At 45.4% G+C, this 23,776-nt stretch overlaps 2 protein-coding genes across 5 annotated transcripts; one reads left to right on the forward strand and one right to left on the reverse strand.

The window, feature by feature from the left end:
• The first annotated feature begins 263 nt into the window (after nucleotides 1-263).
• Nucleotides 264-3,638, forward strand: LOC103638329 (sodium/hydrogen exchanger 4). Its single transcript, XM_008661274.3, has 14 exons — nucleotides 264-626; nucleotides 717-835; nucleotides 944-1,041; nucleotides 1,214-1,273; nucleotides 1,357-1,403; nucleotides 1,475-1,669; nucleotides 1,753-1,799; nucleotides 1,887-1,953; nucleotides 2,034-2,134; nucleotides 2,268-2,369; nucleotides 2,566-2,707; nucleotides 2,806-2,868; nucleotides 2,967-3,050; nucleotides 3,133-3,638. The coding sequence occupies exons 1-14, from the start codon at nucleotides 444-446 to the stop codon at nucleotides 3,415-3,417; spliced, it is 1,593 nt and encodes a 530-aa protein (XP_008659496.1). The 5' UTR covers nucleotides 264-443; the 3' UTR covers nucleotides 3,418-3,638.
• LOC100274442 (ADPATP carrier protein 1 mitochondrial) lies at nucleotides 3,489-10,841 on the reverse strand. 4 transcript variants are annotated; one of them, XM_020543563.3, is made up of 5 exons: nucleotides 10,353-10,841; nucleotides 5,617-7,949; nucleotides 5,294-5,536; nucleotides 4,984-5,187; nucleotides 3,489-4,876 (listed from the first exon to the last, which is right to left on the reverse strand). In XM_020543563.3, the coding sequence occupies exon 5, from the start codon at nucleotides 4,860-4,862 to the stop codon at nucleotides 3,762-3,764; it is 1,101 nt and encodes a 366-aa protein (XP_020399152.1). In that variant the 5' UTR covers nucleotides 4,863-4,876; nucleotides 4,984-5,187; nucleotides 5,294-5,536; nucleotides 5,617-7,949; nucleotides 10,353-10,841; the 3' UTR covers nucleotides 3,489-3,761.
• Nucleotides 10,842-23,776: the final 12,935 nt, after the last annotated feature.

Genomic DNA, 23,776 nt, shown 5'->3' on the forward strand with positions numbered 1-23,776 from the left:
AGATCTTAGTCTTCAGTACTATTTGAATGGCATTATAGGTCAACAGATATTACAAAACTCTTTTCTGCTGTAGTGTTAAAAATAGAGACAGTTTCAGGATGAAACAGACTTTACTCTAAAATGATATATCGCCGTTTCGTTAATTAAGGAAAACATAAAACAACTTAGAAAAAAGAGTGATTGTCAGTGTCAGTCTTTAAAAGATTCAGAGCTCATCTTGAGCGGTCCCCTGGAGCAGCCCCGAGGAGTCCTCCCACAGACGTGGCTCCTGGGATCATGTACCACGCAGGCACGGTGCCAAGGTCCATCACGCGTGCCGCCGTGACGTGCACTGCTGTTTCCAAGGCACCCCCCTGGCCCCTGGCTACGCGCCAAAATCGTCCCTCACACGGCGGCAGCAAAAACAGAGGACACGGGTGCGAGAGACATGCGACAGAGAATCCATGGCGGCGGCGGCGTGGTGGGAGACGCTGGTGGTGGCAGCGGCGGCGGATGGAACCGGTGGGAGCAGCACCACGGTGGTGTCCATCTGCATGTTCACGACGGTGCTGTGCCTGTGCCTCGTCGCGGGCCACCTCCTCGAGGAGAACAAGTGGGTCAATGAGTCCATCACCGCCCTCGTCATCGTACGAATCCAATCCCCGCCAAATTTTCACTGATAATAAGTAGTATTTCATTGTCAACAACAACTATTTTCTACGATTTTCTTTTGCCAGGGGTGCATCATAGGAGTGATCGTATTTCTGCTGACCAAGGGGAAGCACTCACACATCCTGCGGTTCGATGAGCAGCTCTTCTTCATCTACGTGCTTCCACCGATAATCTTCAACGCCGGGTATGCATGCTTGGTCCACTTGCAAGGTAGTATTTGTAATGGCGTGACTGAGAGCTTCGATCAGATGCCTACTCGAGTGTTCTGGATATGACTGTTGTTTGCCTACAGGTTTCAGGTCAAGAAAAAGCAGTTCTTCCACAACTTCATGACCATCATGTCCTTCGGCGTGTTCGGCGTTTTCATCTCAGGTGCAATAGTTTCGGCAGGTAGGTTTTTACTGATTCGTTAGCTCTTTGTTCATATCGATGGTATATATTCATCTATTATTCTGTATACAGTTCAATATTGCAACTAGTAAAACCTAGGCTCATTCGCAATGCACAACTTCCTCACCATTGGTGACTGACAATGACATGTACTTCGTCTGGTTAATATCAGGCTGCTATTGGCTCTTCCCGAAAGTCGGGTTTGGAGAACTTGGTGCGGTAGATTATTTAGGTTTGTCTTCCTTTATTTGTGTCACTCATAGACTGCTCTCTGTCCTGTCATGAAATTTGTACTGATCTCATGTCCATCTGCAGCACTGGGAGCCATATTTTCTTCAACAGACACCGTGTGCACGTTGCAGGTCTGCTGCATTCTGAATCCTTAACACTTTGTCCCACTTCCATCTGCTTAACACACGGAGCTGAAACGCAGGTCATAAACCAAGATGAGACACCAAGGCTGTACAGCCTGGTGTTTGGAGAAGGAGTTGTCAACGATGCAACGGCGGTCGTTCTTTTCAATGCCATCAAGGATCTCGATATCAGTCGGCTCAAGGGTGGGGTTGTGCTAAAAGTGATATTTGACTTCCTCTATCTCTTTGCAACCAGCACTGTCCTCGGAATCTCAGTAAGAACTGTTTTTTTCTTCCATATATATGCATTAGTGCCATTTCTTTGTACACCCTTAACTCTTTACCGCAAATTTGTCAGATCGGTCTAGTAACTGCATATGTTCTCAAAGCTCTGTATTTTGGTAGGTGAGTAATCGTTGTTACCGATCGGTTTAGTTTGTGTTCATCTGCTACTCTTTTATCTTTCAAATCTCTTCCCCATATTTTGTTCAGGCATTCGACCGATAGAGAGGTTGCCTTGATGGCTCTCATGGCCTATCTATCGTATATGCTGGCAGAGGTAAGATTACCAAATTTTATCTCCTAGTACTTACATTATGCACTTCCACAATTCATCCCAAGATGCTGCATGTTCTGCAGTTGCTAGAGCTGAGTGGAATTTTGACCGTGTTCTTTTGCGGCATTGTCATGTCCCATTATGCATGGCACAACGTGACAGAGAGCTCAAGGATTACAACAAAGTGAGCTCAATAATCAATGTCCAAACATTTCTTAAGAATCGAATGCTGTGTTCGATTGGTCTATTCGGATCCATTCTCAGCAATGTTTATGCTGTTGCGAAGTCATCCTTGATTCTTATGGATGTGTCTGCAGGCATATATTTGCAACATTATCTTTCATTGCCGAGACATTCATCTTCCTTTACGTCGGTATGGATGCTCTTGACATTGATAAGTGGAGGACATCAAAGGAAAGGTGAGCAAACAGAGAACAAAGTCTCGTCTCTATCTTCTGCTGTCCAGAGTAGCACTCCCTCCATTCTAAATTAAATTATAGGCTATGTTTTGATGCATAATAAAGGCTATGTATCTACAAAAGGCAGAATGGTTTATATTTAAAACTTAGGGAGTAGCTTCTATTTATTATTTTCTATTTTTTTTTCTTCTTCCAGCTTCAAGACATCCATCGGTATCTTTGGCATCCTCATATTGCTCATACTACTGGGACGAGTGGCATTTGTTTTCCCTATATCCATTTTGTCAAATATCATGAGTGGAAGTTCTGAAAGAACCCCGATCACATTCAAGCACCAGGTTGCCTTCTTTTGTTTTGACTGAAAAGAAATGTATAATCTTTTTCTGTTAAGAACGTCAACGAGATGACACCCTCGAAAATCTTTACTCATGCCAAGGTTGTTATTTGGTGGGCTGGGCTCATGAGAGGTGCTGTTTCCATTGCACTAGCATACAATCAGGTTACTAAAGTTTTTGCTAGCAATTGTCTTTTTCTGAATAAACTGTTTCTGATTCGAAGCTAATTTTTGACTTACCAACCCTTTATGTATTGTTGTAGTTCACATTTTCAGGTGTAACATCGGATCCAGTTCATGCCACCATCATCACTAGCACAATAATCGTCGTCTTCTTCACCACTCTGGTCGGTATCTCAACTAATAAGGGACCTAGCAATACGTGAATGAGACTTGAGCAGGCTGAAACTTGCCCATGAATGATTGCAGGTGTTTGGCTTCTTGACCAGGCCCCTGATCAGTGGCATGCTCCCGCACCAGTCGAGGGCGCTGTCCAGAGGCCATAGCACAGGCAGCAACTCCCCGAAGGATGACTTCACCCTGCCGTTCCTGTCGGGCGATGAAGGCGCGTCAGGCAGCGGTATCGTCTTGGAGCAAGCCAAGAGGAGCTTGTCTATGATGCTGGAGAGGCCCGTCCACACGGTTCACATCTACTGGAGGAAGTTCGATGACAGGTTCATGAGGCCAATCTTTGGTGGACCGCGGTCGCACTGACTGCAGGTGCATATAAGAGGAGTTAGTTTCTCTGAATTCTGTCAGCATAGTTCGCCCATGGCACTGTAAAGTTGATAACACTGAATGCTTTCAAGCAACTCTTTATTATTTTTAGTACTTATATTACATCACTGCAATCTTACAAACATAATTTTTTTTTAAAAAAAAAATCAATCAGAGCGAAAACAAATGGAAGCAATCTGAATGCTTCTTATTGTGAATTTTGAGCTATACAAATATGTGAACCTGTAAAAAAAATATAGTAAATGAAGGAATCAAATGCCGTTTTCGTCGTCGTCGTCTATTCGCTGAGTTTTACTGAATTCGCTGAAACTTGTCCCTGTTCACGCGCCCCCTGAGCCGTACTTCTTGCCGAAGAAGATGAGCTGCAGCTGGTCGTAGCCGGCAAGCGCGCCAGCGCCGGCGATGGCGCGTAGGACGTTGGCGCCGGCGCCTTTGAAGAGCGACTTGGGGCCCTCGTTCCTGACGATCTGGGCGAAGGCGTCCATGGAGCTCTTGTACTTGACGGCCTCCCCCGAGGTCATCATCATCCTTCTCCGGATAGTGTCCAGCGGGTAAGAGGCCAGACTGGCGCCATTGGTGATCATCCAGCCGAGCGCCAGGCTCGCGAAGAAGTTGTCCTGCAACTTCTCCGTCAGCAGCACCGGCTTCAAGGAGTCGTACATGCCGAAGTAGAGGCCGCGGTACACGACGATCCCGGCCACGGAGACGTTGAACCCGCGGTAGAGCCCCACGACGCCGTCGGACCGGAGCGTCTTCCGGTACACGTCGACGAGGCCAGTGAACTGCCTCTCGCCGCCCTTAGCCGCCGCCCTGTAGTCGCTGGTGAGGCGCGTCCTGGCGTAGTCGAGGGAGTAGACGAAGAGCAGCGACGTGGCCCCGGCGGCGCTGCCGGAGGCGATGTTCCCCGCGAACCACCTCCAGTAGCCGTCCCTGTCCTTGTTGAAGTTGAAGAGGCCCTTGAAGTAGTCCTTGAACGCGAAGTTGAGGGCCTGCGTGGGGAAGTAGCGGATGACGTTGGTGTTGTTCCCGCGCCACAGCGACAGGAAGCCCTCGTCCCTGACGGTGCGGCCGAAGCAGTCGCCGATGCCCCTGTACGGCTCGGACAGCCTGCCGGTCCGGATCAGCTCGTCCTGGTTCTGCAGCAGCATCTTGACGCGCTCGATAGGCGCCGCCACGGTCTTGGACACCGCCGACGACACCCCGCCCAGCAGGAAGTCGGCGGCGAAGTTCTTCTCGGCGGGCGCCGAGGCCACAACGTGCGGCGTCGAGGACAGGGCGGCACCACGGACCGGCATCGGCGACGGGCGCCAGAGGCTCTGTGGCGCGTAGCTTCCTCTCATCGCCGCCAAGTGGTAGTGGCTGCTTTGAGACGCGAAGCTCCAGCTAGGGGGCGAACCACCATTGCTCCGCCGGTCCGCCATCACCGGCTCTGCAGCTGCAAGTCGCAATGCAATGGATCGCGTAAATGTTGCAAACCTGCCGAGGTAGACAAAGCAGATGATTTACGGGTGCCAATCAGAATGGGAGCAGAAGAGCCTTTACATGTGTAAGTAGTCCGGGTCGGGTCGTTTAATTTTCTGCTGCGCCGCCACTCGTGCGCGGCGGGCAACGCAAGCAGTGAGGTCACGAGTCACGACATGTCGTGGCGGTCTCTACCTCTGCGTAGTCAGGGTATGCCCGTTGTACAGGGTCAAAAACTCAAAATCACGCCGCGGTGCGGGCTGGGGACGGACACGGGAGAATTTCCTGTTTCCACGCATGTAGGAGCGTGGAAATTTCACCGGGTCAAAGTTCAAACTAACTAATTTTACGATTAACTAACTTCCTTGATATACTTCATCTAGATGCTCACCTAGCATGACTTTGTTTGCAATTTTATAATTTTCCTTAGTGGCATGATATCACTGTCATCTCCACCATAACATCCATCAACAACAACCTCTTCTTCATCATTCCCTCCAAACACTTCACGGGGTGCGCTTGCACTAGATCTATCCACAACAATGCCACCAAACATTTTATGTAACAATTCTCCATGCTCTAGTGGACCTTTCTTTAATCGACCTTTCTTTAATCGTTTCCAGTTTGAATGGCCCTACATGCATGTAAAAGAATGGTTAGTTAAACTGAAATCATTAAGAAAACATTGAAAATAAGCAAAAAAATGATGCATACCTTTGTCAACCTATTCCTGTACCCATCGAATGCAGAATATGTTCCTAAATCCCAAGTCCGGTATCTTTATGCAGTTGTAACCAAAACCCATACAAGCCTTTAAGTAAATCTCATTTATTCTTCAATTGCACTTTTGAATGATGCAGCTCAGTTGCTATCTTATACTTCTCAGGTCTCAGCTATATTGTTGTAACCTCACGAAGTCATGATACCATTAAACCTATTCCCAGCATTGATTTCTTGGATGCATATTTCACAAAAAAAAATCTATTGTTATCGAATGTCCAATCAGCTTTGTCACAAACTTATTTCTACTCAATAACATACATGTAAACAATGATTTAGAACGCTAAACAATAACTACAAACAATGCAGGATGGAATAAAAACAATTGTACAAGCATATACCATGGTGATATGCATCATTTCTTCGACATCATCATCATCGGTGGGCTCAGAGTTAAGGTTTAGATCCACATCGAGCGAAGTAGAGCGTGAAGGGTTGTAAGATTTTGAGCTCGAAGCCTGGCCACGCCCACGTGAAGAGTATATCCCGGCAGGATGTACTGCCAAGCTAGCCCTAGTGAACTAGCTCTTGATACGCTTTTCCGGAACCGGAACCAGATCCGGGTAGTCGTACCTTGCCTAAGCGCCCACCCGAGACCAGACTCGAGGGTGGGTAAGACCGGAACGAGGTCAAGCCCGAGTGGAGGCATGCCGACCGATCGGTGATTGAAGCCATAACCCCCGAAGGGCGAGCCCGGCCCCCGGAGGGCAGGTTAATAGGATAGATATTATTGTTATTGTCCGGAACCAGGTGCTCGGCCCCCGGAGGGAGAGCCCGGATACATAGAGTGCTGGTATGAAAAGAGAGTTCTACAAGGGATGGCAGCTAGTCCCCCTCCGGGGGTTTAGGTCGAGCTTGAAAACGGTCTCAGACGTTCGTTTCCGGCGTTTTAAGGCAGGTTGATGGAGCTTCATGTCCGACAGGACATTAAGCGAAAGAAACATGTGATATAGACGATGTTTGTTTAGACAAACATGTTTATCCCTCGCCTCTGGTTGCCTCTCTTGAAACTGGATGGTATTCTTCTTCATATTCATAATAATCAGGTAAACTTAAATTATGAATTGGCACCATATTAGCCAATATTCTATTTCTTCTCTTCATATCAGTGGAACTCCATCTAGTCATCATCATCATGGAGTAACTATATAAAATCAAATACAATCTGCTCCCAAAAGAGACTTGGTTCTACCCAACGAAATCTTTTCATGAGCGGTAGAGTAGACTGAACACCCACACAATCTCGATTTGACAATTTTAGAAATGGAAGAATTTACCAATGAGACCGTCTACAGCAGAGAGGCTACCAGGACACGACCTTTCGCACAATGGAAATGGTACTACTGTGTCCCTAAGGGCCCCTCCTTTTCAGAGAGAACTGAATCAGAACATCTTTCTCTATGAAAATGGGAGAGTAAAAAGGGAACCGAAAACATTGATGTGAGAGCAATGATGAATCGAGCCGCATCACATCAACTAGAGAACTTAACATATGAGTTTTCTATCAAAACTATTACCCATCAATCTCTATCCTCGGGGATAGAATCCAGCTCACGGCGTACCTGATAACTACGCTTATATACGTCAATTCATGGGAAGATGCTTACAGGAACTTCCAACTACTCACTTTGAGCAGGCATGTTACGAAGCTGGCTGAACTAAGCCCAAGTTCGATAAGGCGTAAAGTAAGTGTGAACCCGAAGCGTGGGTAGAGTTGGAAAGAAGCGTAAAGCTGTGTTTGTTCGATCGAAACATAGAAACCGCTTTCATGGTTGCCTCCTAGTGGTTTCGCCAACGAGAACGCAGGCTTAAAAACTTTATGCTTTCTTTTATCCAACAGCGATTCAGTATAAGAATACCAAGCCAAGCGCAGACGATCCGAGGAATTTCTAACTGCTGAGAGAGAAAAGTGCTTTTCTTTCCCTAAGAGTCCTCGAGTACACACAGCTATTGCTGATCCTTTGCGAGATCAGGATGAGACCCTTCAGAATTTCTAATCAATCCATGTTAGGTCAACATCGAGACAGAGCATCTCAGTTGGCTCTGTCAAGGAAGTGAAACAGGCATTCCTAGGTTGAGGTTACCATAGGATTGACCCTCAGTCAGGCCTCCGATTCCAAGGAGTTGATTCAGCAAGTTCCCCGTGCTACCCCGCGGGAAGTCTAATCGGATCAATCGGTGAACAAATAGATCTCTGTGAACCTTATGATGCTTGCTTCCACAGCCACGCCCTATCCCCGACAGTGGTAGTCCATCTGTAGCAACACCTAACATAGGAAAATAAAACAGAACAGTCACAAAAACAGAATAGTTTAAGTAATCTGTGGGAGACAAACAAACAAACCGTTCCAACTAGTTGTTTATTATTACTGTAATAATAAATGGTAACTTGGTTTCGGTGGTTCAAAAATGCATTTCTTGTCGTCAAGCCCTATAAGGCTACATCAACCAAGAAGTGCACAAGGTGATGATTGGTTGGGAAATTATTGCACTAACCATCCGGGGCGAATTTAGGGGTGATCATGGTTTTAAAGTCGTCCGACTAATCGCGACTAGTCGCGATTAGTCGGCCTTATCGCTTGGTACAGCACGATTAGCATGGACGACTCGATTAGGGCGACTAGGTTACGACTAATCGTCCTAGTCGGCGACTAATCGCGATTAGTCGGCCGACTAGGTGCCATGTCCGACTAGCTTGTGCCAAGTTTGGGCCTGTAAAAAAAGTGTCCTCCTCTGTTATATCATTATATGGGTTGGCGGCCCACTGTCTCCACTCTCCAGTCCACAGTAGAAACAAGCTCTACTGTCTGCCACTGTGCCGCCGCACAGTAGAAAGTTAGAAACCCTAAAACAGTAAAACCCTAAGCCGCCGCCTCTGCCCCCTCTCACACTCTGCTCCATTGCTGGCCTGCGGCCCTGCCCTCTACTCCGGTGGTCCTCAGCTCCGGTGGCCCTGCCCTCTGCCCTCTGTTGCACTCGCCTCTGCTCAGCTCCGGTGGCCCTGCCCTCTGTTGCGCTCGCCTCTGCTCAGCTCCGGTGGCCCTGCCGTCTGCCCTCTGTTGCGCTCGCCTCTGCTCAGATTCGGCGCTCGCCTCTGCTCACTGCTCAACTCCAGCGCTCGCCTCTGCTCCGCTCCGGCAACCGTCTGCACCAATCTGTTCTAAACTTAACCGAAATGAGCACCTCTACAGATGGTAATCTTGTGTTCTTTTGGTTCTTCAATTGTTCATTTGGTGCTGCAAGTCTTGAGTTGTTATTCACACTACATATGAGACTAGGAGGCGGCGTAATAATGTTCAAGTTATCTATTAGTGGAAACATCCTTGATTTTGATTGCTTGTACTGCTGTCCTGCTAGACAGCTATAGTGTACTGCTGTCGTGCTACAGCTATATTATATATATTATATATTATATATATATATATATATATATAATATAGGGTCCTGTTATAGATGGACGACTATAGTACGACTAGGAGTCGACTAGGCTCGACTAATCGAGTAAATCGACGACTAATCGTGATTAGTCACCTTATCGGTGGTCAGGCGACTAGAGTCGACTAGCCGACTTTAAAACCTTGGGGGTGATTTATAAATCCTCTAGCAAAGCACTATTAAAGTTCAAGAAAATTTATATTATATAGTGAAGCTAACCTTGATAGCCCCGACGATATTTTTAGCTAGATCCACCACTGCTAACCATGTATACACACAAAAGGTAAAACAAAAGAAAAAAAAGGTAGGACAATTTGGTAGCGAAATCATGGAGAATACATGCATGATTTGCTCCCATGCCCTTTTCAAATGAAAGAGCAGCAGCACATATGGACTGTTGAAGCATCATATGGACTGAGCAGCTCCACCTGGCAGACGAGACTGAAAACTGAATAGCCTTAGCTCAAAAGAATGCTCACCGCTTTCTTCTAGCTATATAGGCTTATCACCTGCCCCTTTGTCATCAATATTTCTTTTACTTGTGCTAATTATGATGTTGCATAGATAATTAATTCATAGTAAATCTGAGGTAGATAAGGTTAAATCATTTCACCATGAGTGCTCCACTAAAGAAGTATCTCATGGTTAAGGTAATCGAACGTCCACTACCAGCAGTGAAATGTGCAACAGCTGAATAAGTTATTGTCACCTTATTTGTTGCTATGGTTTTTTTTACTAGACTATTCCAAGTCTCCTAGTTTCTCAGTCAAGAAGTGGTTTCAGAGTTATAGTACTGAATGAACTATTGAACTGGCATGTGTCATCCACCCATCAGCCTACTGTAACTGAAGTTGCAGGGAGCCATTTATTTGATCTAATTGACTTTGTGTCGTCTGCTGATGTGTGGCCAAATAAATGGAGAATTGTAACAGGGAAGGAAGAGGGAACTAATGGCCTTCCTACAATATGGCTTCTTTGAGAGTGAGATTCTTTTTACCTGCAACATCTATAGGATCGGATTTCACGCCTGTGGGTGCTCAACAACATAGTACGCTGAACACATTTTTTCAGTGACATTTCACTGACATATTTAAGTAAAATTATTTCAGTGACATATTTCAGTGCATATGCAGCTGAATACAGTTGAATAAGAAAACTATCCAGTACGCTAAACACAGTTGGGTTGGATAAGAAAATATGCAATGGTTTCCAGAGAACTGTGTAGTTCGATGTACCTGTAGGTGCGCCAGTGCTGAGCTTCAGGTAGGCGGAGTTGCGTCCAATGCCGCATGCTGCGCCACGCGTCGTGCCTCGCGCCAGACCACCGGCAGTCCCGCGCCCAACACCACGCTGCAAGCCGGTCGTTCCGCGCCCAATATCGGCAGTTCCGCGGCCTCGGGATACACCACCACCGCGTCCAACGCCATTCCCCAAGCCAACGCCCACGTCAGGGTTGTCGTGTCTCCTTCCTCCGCCGACATGGTCTATGCTCCAATCGAAGATGAGCTCGCGCCGTGGCAACAAATTTCGGTGTTCCAAAGCTTCAGAAAGATTATCCTCAACGTTGTTGGATCCATGGTGGCCCGGAATCGAGCTGATGTCGCAGGTATCGAACATTGGCCACTAGGGCTCGGAGGAGATCATTGGGGAGGAGAGGTCAACTTGATTGGCTGGGTGAGAACTAGGGGCAGGTGGATGGCAATTGCAAGTGATTTCCATCAACTTAGTGGGTCTTTTACCAAACATAAGTTGAAGTCATTAGGCTCTTTCGTCTTTTCCAACATCTAAGTTTATCCGAAGCTTTAACCGAGTGCTACCTATTTTATTGGGCTCTAGCGATGCATTGATGCTAGGCTTCATCCATGATGCCAAAGTTGTTTTCCTTCCTTTGGCTTGCTGAAGCGTGCACATAAAGCTTGTGTTTCTTGATCCCTGAAAGAGATTTAAAATAGAAAGATTCATTACTTGAGGACCTTCGTCAAAATCTTCTCAACGACATCTTTAAATCAACCTAGATCATATAGGTTGAAATGTTTGGAGGGAAATAAAATTCCAAGATCATAGGATGTTGACGACCTTTGAAGATAATATGTATATATAGCCAACTATATTTTGTCTTTCCTTTTTCCTTTATTTTATCTTTGAATTTTGCTTCATGTGGGCCGTGTTTGGGGGTCGTTCCTCGCTGGTACCCTAGTCCTTGATATATTGCTAATTGATTTTCCCTTCCCTGTTGATTTTGTTTGTGGAGTTGTCTCCTCTGCCATGATTGAGTATATTTTTTATTATATTGGTATGGATTTGCCTCTAATAATGTTCTAGGGTTTGTGTTTCACTTTCTGAGTAATAACTCGTATGGATCTGCCCATAAGTTGTAGATTATGGTGTTGATCTCTATGGTGTTACAATGTGATGAATCTTTGTTCTTTCCAAATATGTGCTAGGCTTTGTGTCATTGCTGCATATGATGGTTGTATCTTACATGCACCTTCATGCATATGTTTTGTCTCCCTCCCCTCTTTCATACTCCCACTGCCTTTGGATTTGTTGCTAAGTGTTATGGTTGGATGCTCTATGATGTGTTGTACATTTATGAGCATTAATGGTATGGTCTATAATGTGTGTTCTCACATACTAGTAATATAGTTCAATGGTCTCTGGATTCATGGGCACTGGGTGGCGCAAACTATTACCATTATCGCTAAGTGCTAGGATTGGTTGGACTATGATGTGTTGTACATTTCTGAGCATTGCTAGTATGGTCTATGATGTTTGTTCTTAGCTATTGAAAATATAGTTTAATGATCTTTAGATTCATAGGCACTAGGTGCCGCAAACTATTCCATTGTCGATAAGTGCTAGGATTGGATGCTCAATGACGTGTGAACATTTCTTAGCATTTCTAGTATGGTCTATGGTGTGTGTTATCACATACTGAAAATATAGTTCAATGGTCTCTAGATTTATGGGCATTGGGCCGTGCAATCTATTTCCATTGTCACAACTGAAAGTAGCCTAGAGAGGGGCTGAATAGGTGAAACCTAAAATTTACAAACTTAAATACAAACTTCACCCTTGAGTTAATGTTAGAATGAGTATAAAGTCAATCATAGTAAGGGAGAAGTGTTCTTCTTGTTGGAGTTGGTCAATCAAATGCGGAATTATTTTGGGAGCCAACTCAAATTGATATGAAATCAATCACAAGCAAGAGAACAAGAGAGAGGGGAGAGGAAGAATCAAATAGCAAAACAGAGATTGATGCAAAGAACACAGCGATTTGTTTCACGAGGTTCTACTCCGAAGAATGTATGTCCCCATTGAGGAGTCCACTAAGGATGGGTCTCTTTCAGCCATTTCCCTGTCTCAAATGGTCATGGAGACTGATTGAGTCTTTCTTCACTTCTCGGGGACACCAAGTCCCGCAAGGACCTCCACACAAAGAACGGAGTCTCTTGCTTCACTTTACAACAATGAGAATGCAGGAGAGGAAGTGAGAATGAAAGCTCAAACCAAGATCGCAAGAACTCACAATACTTGAATGCACTATCCGCTAAGTCTTTCAAACTCAAATCAGTCAAATGCGGTGCGTGAATGGCTTTGAATGTGTTGTAGGTTGGAGTAGTTCTTGTATCTTCAATGTGCTAGTTGGGGGTATTTACAGCCCCAAACAACCAAAAGAGCCATTGGAGAAAGCAACAATTTCTACACCATCGGGTGGTGCACCAGACCCCCTATAGTGCTGGTCTAGTGCACCACTAGACCTTCTGAACCGGTCAGAGCAGGAAGCCGTTGAGTATTGATAGTCGTTGTTGGAGTCTGTCAGACGGTCCGGTGCCCCAGCTCCAGGAAGCTCTAAAAAATCCTCTCTATGTAGACGGTCCAGATAGCCACTGGACCAGTCCGGTGCTCCAGCTGAGAGGAGGCCAAGTCTTGGCCTCCCTGCACGGACGATCCGGTGCCCCAGCTAGTAGGCCAATTCTTTCTTCTTTGATCAAATCTTCTTCAAATCTGTTGACTAGCATTGAGGATGTTCCTATGAATTAGACAAACATATCTTATGACTTTCCATCTAGTCGAAGTCATGGATTTTGGACTTTTTATTCCCTCCAACTCATATATCTGTTTTTGCTCAAACTATCTCCAAAAGAGTGAATTGTTGAATTTGAGCTATCTAGCCTCCTTAGGTGAGTTAATTAGGTTCCTAGGGGTGTATACAACTTATCTAAAGTATAGAACTAGGCAAACCTCTTCTATTCCAAGTTTTACCCTTATTAGGTTGGTTTTGAGCTGTTTCTAACTTAGAATCTAAATTGTTGAACTTATGGACCTGTGAATCAAAGACTAGGCAAACTAGTTAGTCCATAAGGTTGTGATGGTCATCAAGCACCAAAATTAACATAGAGAAGATAGTTAAGACCATTTCCCGTTCAATCGCCCCTTTTTGGTGATTGATGCCAACACAAACCAAAGCAAATATGAAGTATAAATTTGAACTAGTTTGCAATTGTGACAAGAGTTCATAAGTTACTGAAGTGAAAGTGTTTATAAGTGAATATGAGTGCTTTTGACATATTTAAAAATTTGGACTACATTTGCACCACTAGCATTGATTTTGCAAACTTTTGATAAGATCTTTTCAAAGTCATTTGCATTTGGCCGAAAGTATAAGAATGGATTTTTCAAAGCATATCTAAGTTTTTGAAGAATTCTCCCCCTTTTTCAAATGCTTTTTGATAGTCGCCTAGAGGGGGGTGAATAGGGCGAAACTGAAATTTATAAATATCAACACAACTACAAGCCGGGTTAGCGTTAGAAATGTAAACGAGTCCGCGAGAGAGGGCGCAAAACAAATCCCAAGCGAATAAGCAAGTGAGACACGGAGATTTGTTTTACCGAGGTTCGGTTCTTGCTAACCTACTCCCCGTTGAGGAGGCCACAAAGGCCGGGTCTCTTTCAACCCTTCCCTCTCTCAAGCGGTCCCTCGGACCGAGTGAGCTTCTTTTCTCAAATCAAAGCCGGGAACAAAACTTCCCCGCAAGGGCCACCACACAATTGGTGCCTCTTGCCTTGATTACAATGGAGTTGTGATCTCAAGAACAAGTGAGAAAGAAAATAAGCAATCCAAGCGCAAGAGCTCAAATGAACACGGCAAATCACTCTCACTAGTCACTAGGGCTTTGTGTGGAATTGGAGAGGATTTGATCTCTTTAGTGTGTCTAGAATTGAATGCTAGAGCTCTTGTAGTAGTTGAGAAGTGGAAAACTTGGATGCAATGAATGGAGGGGTGGTTGGGGTATTTATAGCCTCAACCACCAAATGTGGCCGTTGGGAACCTGTCTGTTCGATGGCGCACCGGACAGTCCGGTGCACACCGGACAGTCCGGTGCCCCTGCCACGTCATCACTGCCGTTGGATTCTAGCCGTTGGAGCTTCTGACTTGTGGGCCCGCCTGGGTGTCCGGTGCACACCGGACATGTACTGTTTGATGTCCGGTGCACCAGTATGGGCGTGCCTGACGTCTGCGCGCGCTGCGCGCGCATTAAATGCACCGCAGGGAGCCGTTGGCGCCGCAGGGAGCCGTTGCTTCGCTGGCACACCGGACAGTCCGGTGCACACCGGACAGTCCGGTGAATTTTAGCGGAGCGGCTGCCGCGCGAACCCGAGGCTGGCGAGTTCTGGAGACCGTGCTTCCTTGGAGCACCGGACATGTCCGGTGCACACCGGACAGTCCGGTGAATTATAGCGCGCCGGCTTCCGAGAATTCCCGAGGGCGAAGAGTTTGAGTTGGTGTCCTCTGGGCGCACCGGACACTGTCCGGTGCACACCGGACAGTCCGGTGCCTCCAGCCAGAGGTGCCCTCGGTTGCCTCATTGTTCCTTTGTTGAATCCAACACTTGGTCTGAATGTGAACCTTTACACCTGTATACTCTATACACTGGGGCGAACTAGTTAGTCCGATTATTTGTGTTGGGCAATTCAACCACCAAAATTATTTGGGAACTAGGTGAAAGCCTAATTCCCTTTCAATCTCCCCCTTTTTGGTGATTGATGCCAACACAAACCAAAGCAAATATAGAAGTGCATAATTGAACTAGTTTGCATAATGTAAGTGTAAAGGTTGCTTCGAATTGAGCCAATAAAACTACTTACAAGATATGCATGGAATGTTTCTTTCTTATTTAGCATTTTGGACCACGTTTGCACCACATGTTTTGTTTTTGCAAATCCTTTTGTAAATCCATTTCAAAGATCTTTTGCAAATAGTCAAAGGTAAATGAATAAGAGTTTGCAAAGCATTTTCAAGATTTGAAATTTTCTCCCCTCGTTTTAAATGCTTTTCCTTTGACTTAACAAAACTCCCCCTAAATGAGATACTCCTCTTAGTGTTCAAGAGGGTTTTGATATACCATTTTTGAAATACTGCTTTCTCCCCCTTTTGATATATCAATTGAAAAATACTTTTGGAAAGTACTAAGTTTTTGAAATTTGTGGTGGTGCGGTCCTTTTGCTTTGGGCTCATTTCTCCCCCTTTTTGGCATGAATCGCCAAAAACGGAATCATTAGAGCCCTCGAAGTAATTTCTTCCCCTTTGGTCATAAGTAAATGAGTTAAGATTATACCAAAGACGAAGTCCTTTTCTTGGAGCGATGGCGAAGGATGAGTTACGGAGTGGAAGCCTTTGTCTTCGCCGAAGACTCCAATTTCCTTTCAATACACCTATGACTTGGTTTGAAATACACTTGAAAAACACATTAGTCATAGCATATGAAAGAGACATGATCAAAGGTACATTTATGAGCTATGTGTGCAAGCTAGCAAAAGAAATTTCTAGAATCAAGAATATTGAGCTCATGCCTAAGTCGGGTAAAAGATTGTTCATCAAGTGGCTTGGTAAAGATATCGGCTAATTGATCTTTAGTATTAATGTAAGAAATCTCGATATCTCCCTTTTGCTGGTGATCCCTAAGAAAATGATACCGAATGGCTATGTGCTTAGTGCGGCTATGCTCGACGGGATTGTCGGCCATTTTGATTGCACTCTCATTATCACATAGCAAAGGAACTTTGGTTAATTTGTAACCGTAGTCCCGCAGGGTTTGTCTCATCCAAAGCAATTGCGCGCAACAATGACCTGCGGCAATATACTCGGCTTCGGCGGTGGAAAGAGCGACCGAATTTTGCTTCTTTGAAGCCCATGACACCAAGGATCTTCCCAAGAACTGGCAAGTCCCCGATGTGCTCTTCCTATTAATCTTACACCCCGCCCAATCGACATCCGAATAACCAATCAAATCAAAAGTGGATCCCCGAGGGTACCAAAGCCCAAACTTAGGTGTATAAGCCAAATATCTCAAGATTCGTTTTACGGCCGTAAGGTGGGATTCCTTAGGGTCGGATTGGAATCTTGCACACATGCAAACGGAAAGCATAATGTCCGGTCGAGATGCACATAAATAGAGTAATGATCCTATCATCGACCGGTATACCTTTTGATCCACGGACTTACCTCCCGTGTCGAGGTCGAGATGCCCATTTGTTCCCATGGGTGTTTTGATGGGCTTGGCATCCTTCATTCCAAACTTGCTTAGGATGTCTTGAGTGTACTTCGTTTGGCTGATGAAGGTGCCCTCTTGGAGTTGCTTCACTTGAAATCCTAGAAAATACTTCAACTCTCCCATCATAGACATCTCGAATTTCTTTGTCATGATCCTACTAAATTCTTCACATGTAGATTCGTTAGTAGACCCAAATATAATATCATCAACATAAATTTGGCATACAAACAAATCATTGTCAAGAGTTTTAGTGAATAAAGTAGGATCGGCCTTGCCGACTTTGAAGCCATTAGTAATAAGGAAATCTCTTAGGCATTCATACCATGCTCTTGGGGCTTGCTTGAGCCCTGAAAGGGAATTAGGCTTACACCTAGTTCCTATATAATTTTGGTGGTTGAATTGTCCAACACAAATATTTGGACTAACTTGTTTGCCCAAGTGTATAGTGTATACAGGTGTAAAAGGTTCACACTCAGCCAATAAAAAGACCAAGTTTTGGATTCAACAAAAGAGCAAAGGGGCAACCGAAGGCACCCCTGGTCTGGCGCACCGGACTGTCCGGTGTGCCACCGGACAGTGAACAGTACCTGTCCGGTGCACCAGGGGACTCAGACTCAAACTCGCCACCTTCGGGAATTTCCAAGGCGACTCGGCTATAATTCACCGGACTGTCCGGTGTACACCGGACAGTGTCCGGTGCGCCATGGGAGGTCGGCCTCAGGAACTCGCCAGCCTCGGGTTCGCGCGGCAGCCGCTCCGCTAAAATTCACCGGACTGTCCGGTGTGCACCGGACTGTCCGGTGTGCCAGCGGAGCAACGGCTCCCTGCGGTGCATTTAATGCGCGCGCAGCGCGCGCAGACGTCAGGCTCGCCCATACCGGTGCACCGGACATCAAACAGTACATGTCCGGTGTGCACCGGACACCCAGGAGGGCCCACAAGTCAGAAGCTCCAACGGCTAGAATCCAACGGCAGTGATGACGTGGCAGGGGCACCGGACTGTCCGGTGTGCACCGGACTGTCCGGTGCGCCATCGAGCAGACGCCTCCAGCCAACGGTCAAGTTTGGTGGTTGGGGCTATAAATACCCCAACCACCCCACCATTCATTGCATCCAAGTTTTCCACTTCCCAACTACTACAAGAGCTCTAGCATTCAATTCTAGACACACCAAATAGATCAAATCCTCTCCAACTTCCACACAACGCCATAGTGACTAGAGAGAGTGATTTGCTTGTGTTCATTTGAGCTCTTGCGCTTGGATTGCTTCTTTTCTTTCTCACTTGTTCTTGAGATCAAAACTCCATTGTAATCAAGGCAAGAGGCACCAATTGTGTGGTGGCCCTTGCGGGGAAGTTTTGTTCCCGGCTTTGATTTGAGAAGAGAAGCTCACTCGATCCGTGGATCGTTTGAGAGAGGGAAGGGTTGAAAGAGACCCGGCCTTTGTGGCCTCCTCAACGGGGAGTAGGTTTGCAAGAACCGAACCTCGGTAAAACAAATCTCCGTGTCTCACTTGCTTATTCACTTGAGATTTGTTTTGCGCCCTCTCTTGCGGACTCGTTCTTTATTTCTAACGCTAACCCCGACTTGTAGTTGTGTTTATATTTGTAAATTTCAGTTTCGCCCTATTCACCCCCCCTCTAGGCGACTATCAATTGGTATCAGAGCCCGGTGCTTCATTAGAGCCTAACCGCTCGAAGTGATGTCGGGAGATCACGCCAAGAAGGAGATGGAGACCGGCGAAAAGCCCACTACAAGCCACGGGAGCACTTCATCGGAAGAGTCCCGCACCAAAAGGAGGGAAAAGAAGAAGAGCTCCTCCAACAAAGGGAAGGAGAAGAAATCTTCTTCTCACCACAAAGAGAAGAAGGAAAAATCTTCTTCCCACAAGCCGCATCGGAAAGGCGACAAGCACAAGAGGATGAGGAAGGTGGTCTACTACGAGACCGACACTTCATCAACATCGACCTCCGACTCCGATGCGCCCTCCGTCACTTCTAAGCGCCAAGAGCGCAAGAAGTATAGTAAGATCCCCCTACGCTACCCTCGCATTTCCAAACATACACCTTTACTTTCCGTCCCATTAGGCAAACCACCAACTTTTGATGGTGAAGATTACGCTAGGTGGAGCGATTTAATGCGATTTCATCTAACCTCGCTCCACAAAAGCATATGGGATGTGGTTGAGTTTGGCGCGCAGGTACCATCCGTAGGGGATGAGGACTATGATGAGGATGAGGTGGCCCAAATCGAGCACTTCAACTCTCAAGCAACAACGATACTCCTCGCCTCTCTAAGTAAAGAGGAGTATAACAAAGTACAAGGGTTGAAGAGCGCCAAGGAGATTTGGGATGTACTCAAAACCGCGCACGAGGGAGACGAGCTCACCAAGATCACCAAGCGGGAAACGATCGAGGGGGAGCTCGGTCGGTTCCGACTTCACAAAGGAGAGGAGCCACAACACATGTACAACCGGCTCAAGACCTTGGTGAACCAAGTGCGCAACCTCGGGAGCAAGAAGTGGGACGATCACGAAGTGGTAAATGTTATTTTAAGATCTCTCATTTTTCTTAATCCCACTCAAGTTCAATTGATTCGTGGTAATCCTAGATATACTAAAATGACCCCCGAGGAAGTTATCGGGCATTTTGTAAGTTTTGAGTGCATGATAGAAGGCTCGAGGAAAATCAACGAGCTTGGCGACTCATCCGAAGCCCAACCCGTTGCATTCAAGGCAACGGAGGAGAAGAAGGAGGAGGCTACACCAAGTCGTCAACCAATCGACGCCTCAAAGCTCGACAATGAGGAAATGGCGCTCGTCATCAAGAGCTTCCGCCAAATCCTCAAACAAAGGAGGGGGAAAGACTACAAGTCCCGCTCCAAGAAGGTTTGTTACAAGTGTGGTAAGCCCGATCATTTTATTGCTAAATGTCCTATATCTAGTGACAGTGACCGAGGTGACGACAAGAAGGGGAGACGAAAGGAAAAGAAGAGGTATTACAAGAAGAAGGGCGGCGATGCCCATGTTTGTCGCGAGTGGGACTCCGACGAGAACTCAAGCGACTCCTCCGACGACGAGGACGCCGCCAACATCGCCGTCACCAAGGGACTCCTCTTCCCCAACGTCGGCCACAAGTGCCTCATGGCAAAGGACGGCAAAAAGAAGGTTAAATCTAAATCCTCCACTAAATATGAATCCTCTAGTGATGACAATGCTAGTGATGAGGAAGATAATTTGCGTTCCCTTTTTGCCAACCTTAACATAGCTCAAAAAGAAAAATTAAATGAATTGGTTAGTGCTATTCATGAAAAGGATGACCTTTTGGATTCCCAAGAGGATTGTCTAATTAAAGAAAACAAAAAACATGTTAAGGTTAAAAAGGCTTATGCTCTAGAAGTAGAAAAATGTGAAAAATTATCTAGTGAGCTAAGCACTTGCCGTGAGATGATTGACAACCTTAGGAATGAAAATGCTATTTTAAATGCTAAGGTTGATTCACATGTTTGTAATGTTTCAATTCCCAATCTTAGAAATGATAATGTTGATTTGCTTGCTAAGATTGATGAATTGAATGTATCTCTTGCTAGCCTTAGAGTAGAAAATGAAAAGTTGATTACTAAGGCTAAAGAACTAGATGTTTGCAATGTTACAATTTCTGACCTTAGAACTAAAAATGATATGTTGCATGCTAAGGTTGTAGAATTAAAATCTTGCAAACCCTCTACATCTATTGTTGAGCATGTATCTATTTGTACTAGATGTAGAAATGTTGATATTAATGCTATTCATGATCATATGGCTTTAATTAAACAACAAAATGATCATATAGCAAAACTAGATGCTAAAATTGCCGAGCACAACTTAGAAAATGAGAAATTTAAATTTGCTCGTAGCATGCTTTATAATGGGAGACGCCCTGGCATCAAGGATGGCATTGGCTTCCAAAGGGGAGACAATGTCAAACTCAATGCCCCTCCTAAGAACTTGTCTAACTTTGTTAAGGGCAAAGCTCCCATGCCTCAGGATAACGAGGGTTACATTTTATACCCTGCCGGCTATCCTGAGAGCAAAATTAGGAAGATTCATTCTAGGAAGTCTCACTCTGGCCCTAATCATGCTTTTATGTATAAGGGTGAGACATCTAGTTCTAGGCAACCAACCCATGCTAAGTTGCCTAAAAAGAAAATTCCTAATGCATCAAATGATCATGCCATTTCATTTAAAACTTTTGATGCATCTTATGTGCTTACTAGCAAATCCGGCAAGGTAGTTGCCAAATATGTTGGGGGCAAGCACAAGGGCTCCAAGACTTGTGTTTGGGTACCCAAAGTTCTTGTGTCTAATGCCAAAGGACCCAAAACCATTTGGGTACCTAAAGTCAAGAACTAAACTTGTTTTGTAGGTTTATGCATCCGGGGGCTCAAGTTGGATACTCGACAGCGGGTGCACAAACCACATGACAGGGGAGAAAAGAATGTTCTCCTCATATGAGAAAAACCAAGATCCCCAACGAGCTATCACATTCGGGGATGGAAATCAAGGTTTGGTCAAAGGATTGGGTAAAATTGCTATATCTCCTGACCACTCTATTTCCAATGTTTTTCTTGTAGATTCTTTAGATTACAACTTGCTTTCTGTTTCTCAATTATGTCAAATGGGCTACAACTGTCTTTTTACTGATGTAGGTGTCACTGTCTTTAGAAGAAGTGATGATTCAATAGCATTTAAGGGTGTGTTAGAGGGTCAGCTATACTTGGTAGATTTTGATAGAGCTGAACTCGACACATGCTTAATTGCTAAGACTAACTTGGGTTGGCTCTGGCACCGCCGACTAGCCCATGTTGGGATGAAGAATCTTCATAAGCTTCTAAAGGGAGAACATATTTTAGGATTAACAAATGTTCATTTTGAGAAAGACAGGATTTGTAGCGCATGCCAGGCAGGGAAGCAAGTTGGAGTCCATCATCCACACAAGAACATCATGACGACCGACAGGCCGCTTGAGCTACTCCACATGGATCTATTCGGCCCGATTGCTTACATAAGCATCGGCGGGAGTAAGTATTGTCTTGTAATAGTGGATGATTATTCTCGCTTCACTTGGGTATTCTTTTTACAGGAAAAATCTCAAACCCAAGAGACCTTAAAGGGATTCTTGAGACGGGCTCAAAATGAGTTTGACTTAAGGATCAAGAAAATAAGAAGCGACAACGGGACGGAGTTCAAGAACTCTCAAATTAAAGGCTTCCTTGAGGAGGAGGGCATCAAGCATGAGTTTTCTTCTCCCTACACGCCACAACAAAATGGTGTAGTGGAGAGGAAGAATAGAACTCTATTGGACATGGCAAGGACCATGCTTGATGAGTACAAAACTTCGGATCGGTTTTGGGCCGAGGCGGTCAACACCGCCTGCTACGCCATCAACCGATTGTATCTACACCGAATCCTCAAGAAGACATCATATGAACTCCTCACCGGTAAAAAGCCCAACATTTCATACTTTAGAGTTTTTGGTAGCAAATGCTTTATTCTTGTTAAAAGAGGTAAAAAATCCAAATTTGCTCCTAAAACTGTAGAAGGCTTTTTACTTGGTTATGACTCAAACACAAGGGCATATAGGGTCTTTAACAAGTCCACTGGACTAGTTGAAGTCTCATGTGACGTTGTGTTTGATGAAGCTAACGGCTCTCAAGTAGAGCAAGTTGATCTTGATGAGATAGGTGAGGAAGAGGCTCCATGCATCGCATTAAGGAACATGTCCATTGGGGATGTGTGTCCTAAGGAATCCGAAGAGCCTCCAAATGCACAAGATCAACCATCCTCCTCCACGCAAGCATCTCCACCAACTCAAAATGAGGATGAAGCTCAAGTTGATGAAGGACAAAATCAAGAAGATGAGCCACCTCAAGATAATGGCAATGATCAAGGGGGAGATGCAAATGATCAAGATAAGGAGGATGAGGAAGAACCAAGACCGCCACACCCAAGAGTCCACCAAGCAATACAACGAGATCACCCCGTCGACACCATCCTCGGCGACATTCATAAGGGGGTAACTACTCGATCTCGGGTTGCTCATTTTTGTGAACATTACTCTTTTGTTTCCTCTATTGAGCCACACAGGGTAGAGGAAGCTCTCCAAGATTCGGATTGGGTGGTGGCGATGCAAGAGGAGCTCAACAACTTCACGCGGAATGAGGTATGGCACTTGGTTCCACGTCCTAACCAAAATGTTGTAGGAACCAAATGGGTCTTCCGCAACAAGCAAGATGAGCATGGTGTGGTGACAAGGAACAAAGCTCGACTCGTGGCCAAAGGGTATTCACAAGTCGAAGGTTTGGATTTCGGTGAAACCTATGCACCCGTAGCTAGGCTTGAGTCAATTCGCATATTATTAGCCTATGCTACTTACCATGGCTTTAAGCTCTATCAAATGGACGTGAAAAGTGCCTTCCTCAACGGACCGATCAAGGAAGAGGTCTATGTTGAGCAACCTCCCGGCTTTGAAGACAGTGAGTATCCTAACCATGTTTATAGGCTCTCTAAGGCGCTTTATGGGCTCAAGCAAGCCCCAAGAGCATGGTATGAATGCCTTAGAGATTTCCTTATTGCTAATGGCTTCAAAGTCGGCAAGGCCGATCCTACACTCTTTACTAGAACTCTTGAAAATGACTTGTTTGTATGCCAAATTTATGTTGATGATATTATATTTGGGTCTACTAACGAGTCTACATGTGAAGAGTTTAGTAGGATCATGACACAGAAATTCGAGATGTCTATGATGGGGGAGTTGAAGTATTTTCTAGGATTTCAAGTTAAGCAACTCCAAGAAGGCACCTTCATCAGCCAAACGAAGTACACTCAAGACATCCTAAGCAAGTTTGGAATGAAGGATGCCAAGCCCATCAAAACACCCATGGGAACAAATGGGCATCTCGACCTCGACACGGGAGGTAAGTCCGTGGATCAAAAGGTATACCGGTCGATGATTGGTTCATTGCTTTATTTATGTGCATCTCGACCGGACATTATGCTTTCCGTATGCATGTGTGCAAGATTCTAATCCGACCCTAAGGAATCCCACCTTACGGCCGTAAAACGAA

The sequence above is a fragment of the Zea mays genome, chromosome 9 (assembly GCF_902167145.1).
Source record: "Zea mays cultivar B73 chromosome 9, Zm-B73-REFERENCE-NAM-5.0, whole genome shotgun sequence".
Taxonomy (NCBI): domain Eukaryota; kingdom Viridiplantae; phylum Streptophyta; class Magnoliopsida; order Poales; family Poaceae; genus Zea; species Zea mays.

What these genes read in the sequence shown, in the direction of transcription:
- LOC103638329 (XM_008661274.3), top strand. Translation starts at nt 444, where the DNA reads ATGGCGGCGGCGGCGTGGTGGGAGACGCTGGTGGTGGCAGCGGCGGCG. An exon ending in TGGTGCGGTAGATTATTTAG is followed by an intron (nt 1,274 to 1,356) that starts GTTTGTCTTCCT and finishes GTCCATCTGCAG; the next exon opens with CACTGGGAGCCATATTTTCT. An exon ending in GCACTGTCCTCGGAATCTCA is followed by an intron (nt 1,670 to 1,752) that starts GTAAGAACTGTT and finishes CAAATTTGTCAG; the next exon opens with ATCGGTCTAGTAACTGCATA.
- LOC100274442 (XM_020543563.3), bottom strand. Translation starts at nt 4,862, where the DNA reads ATGGCGGACCGGCGGAGCAATGGTGGTTCGCCCCCTAGCTGGAGCTTC.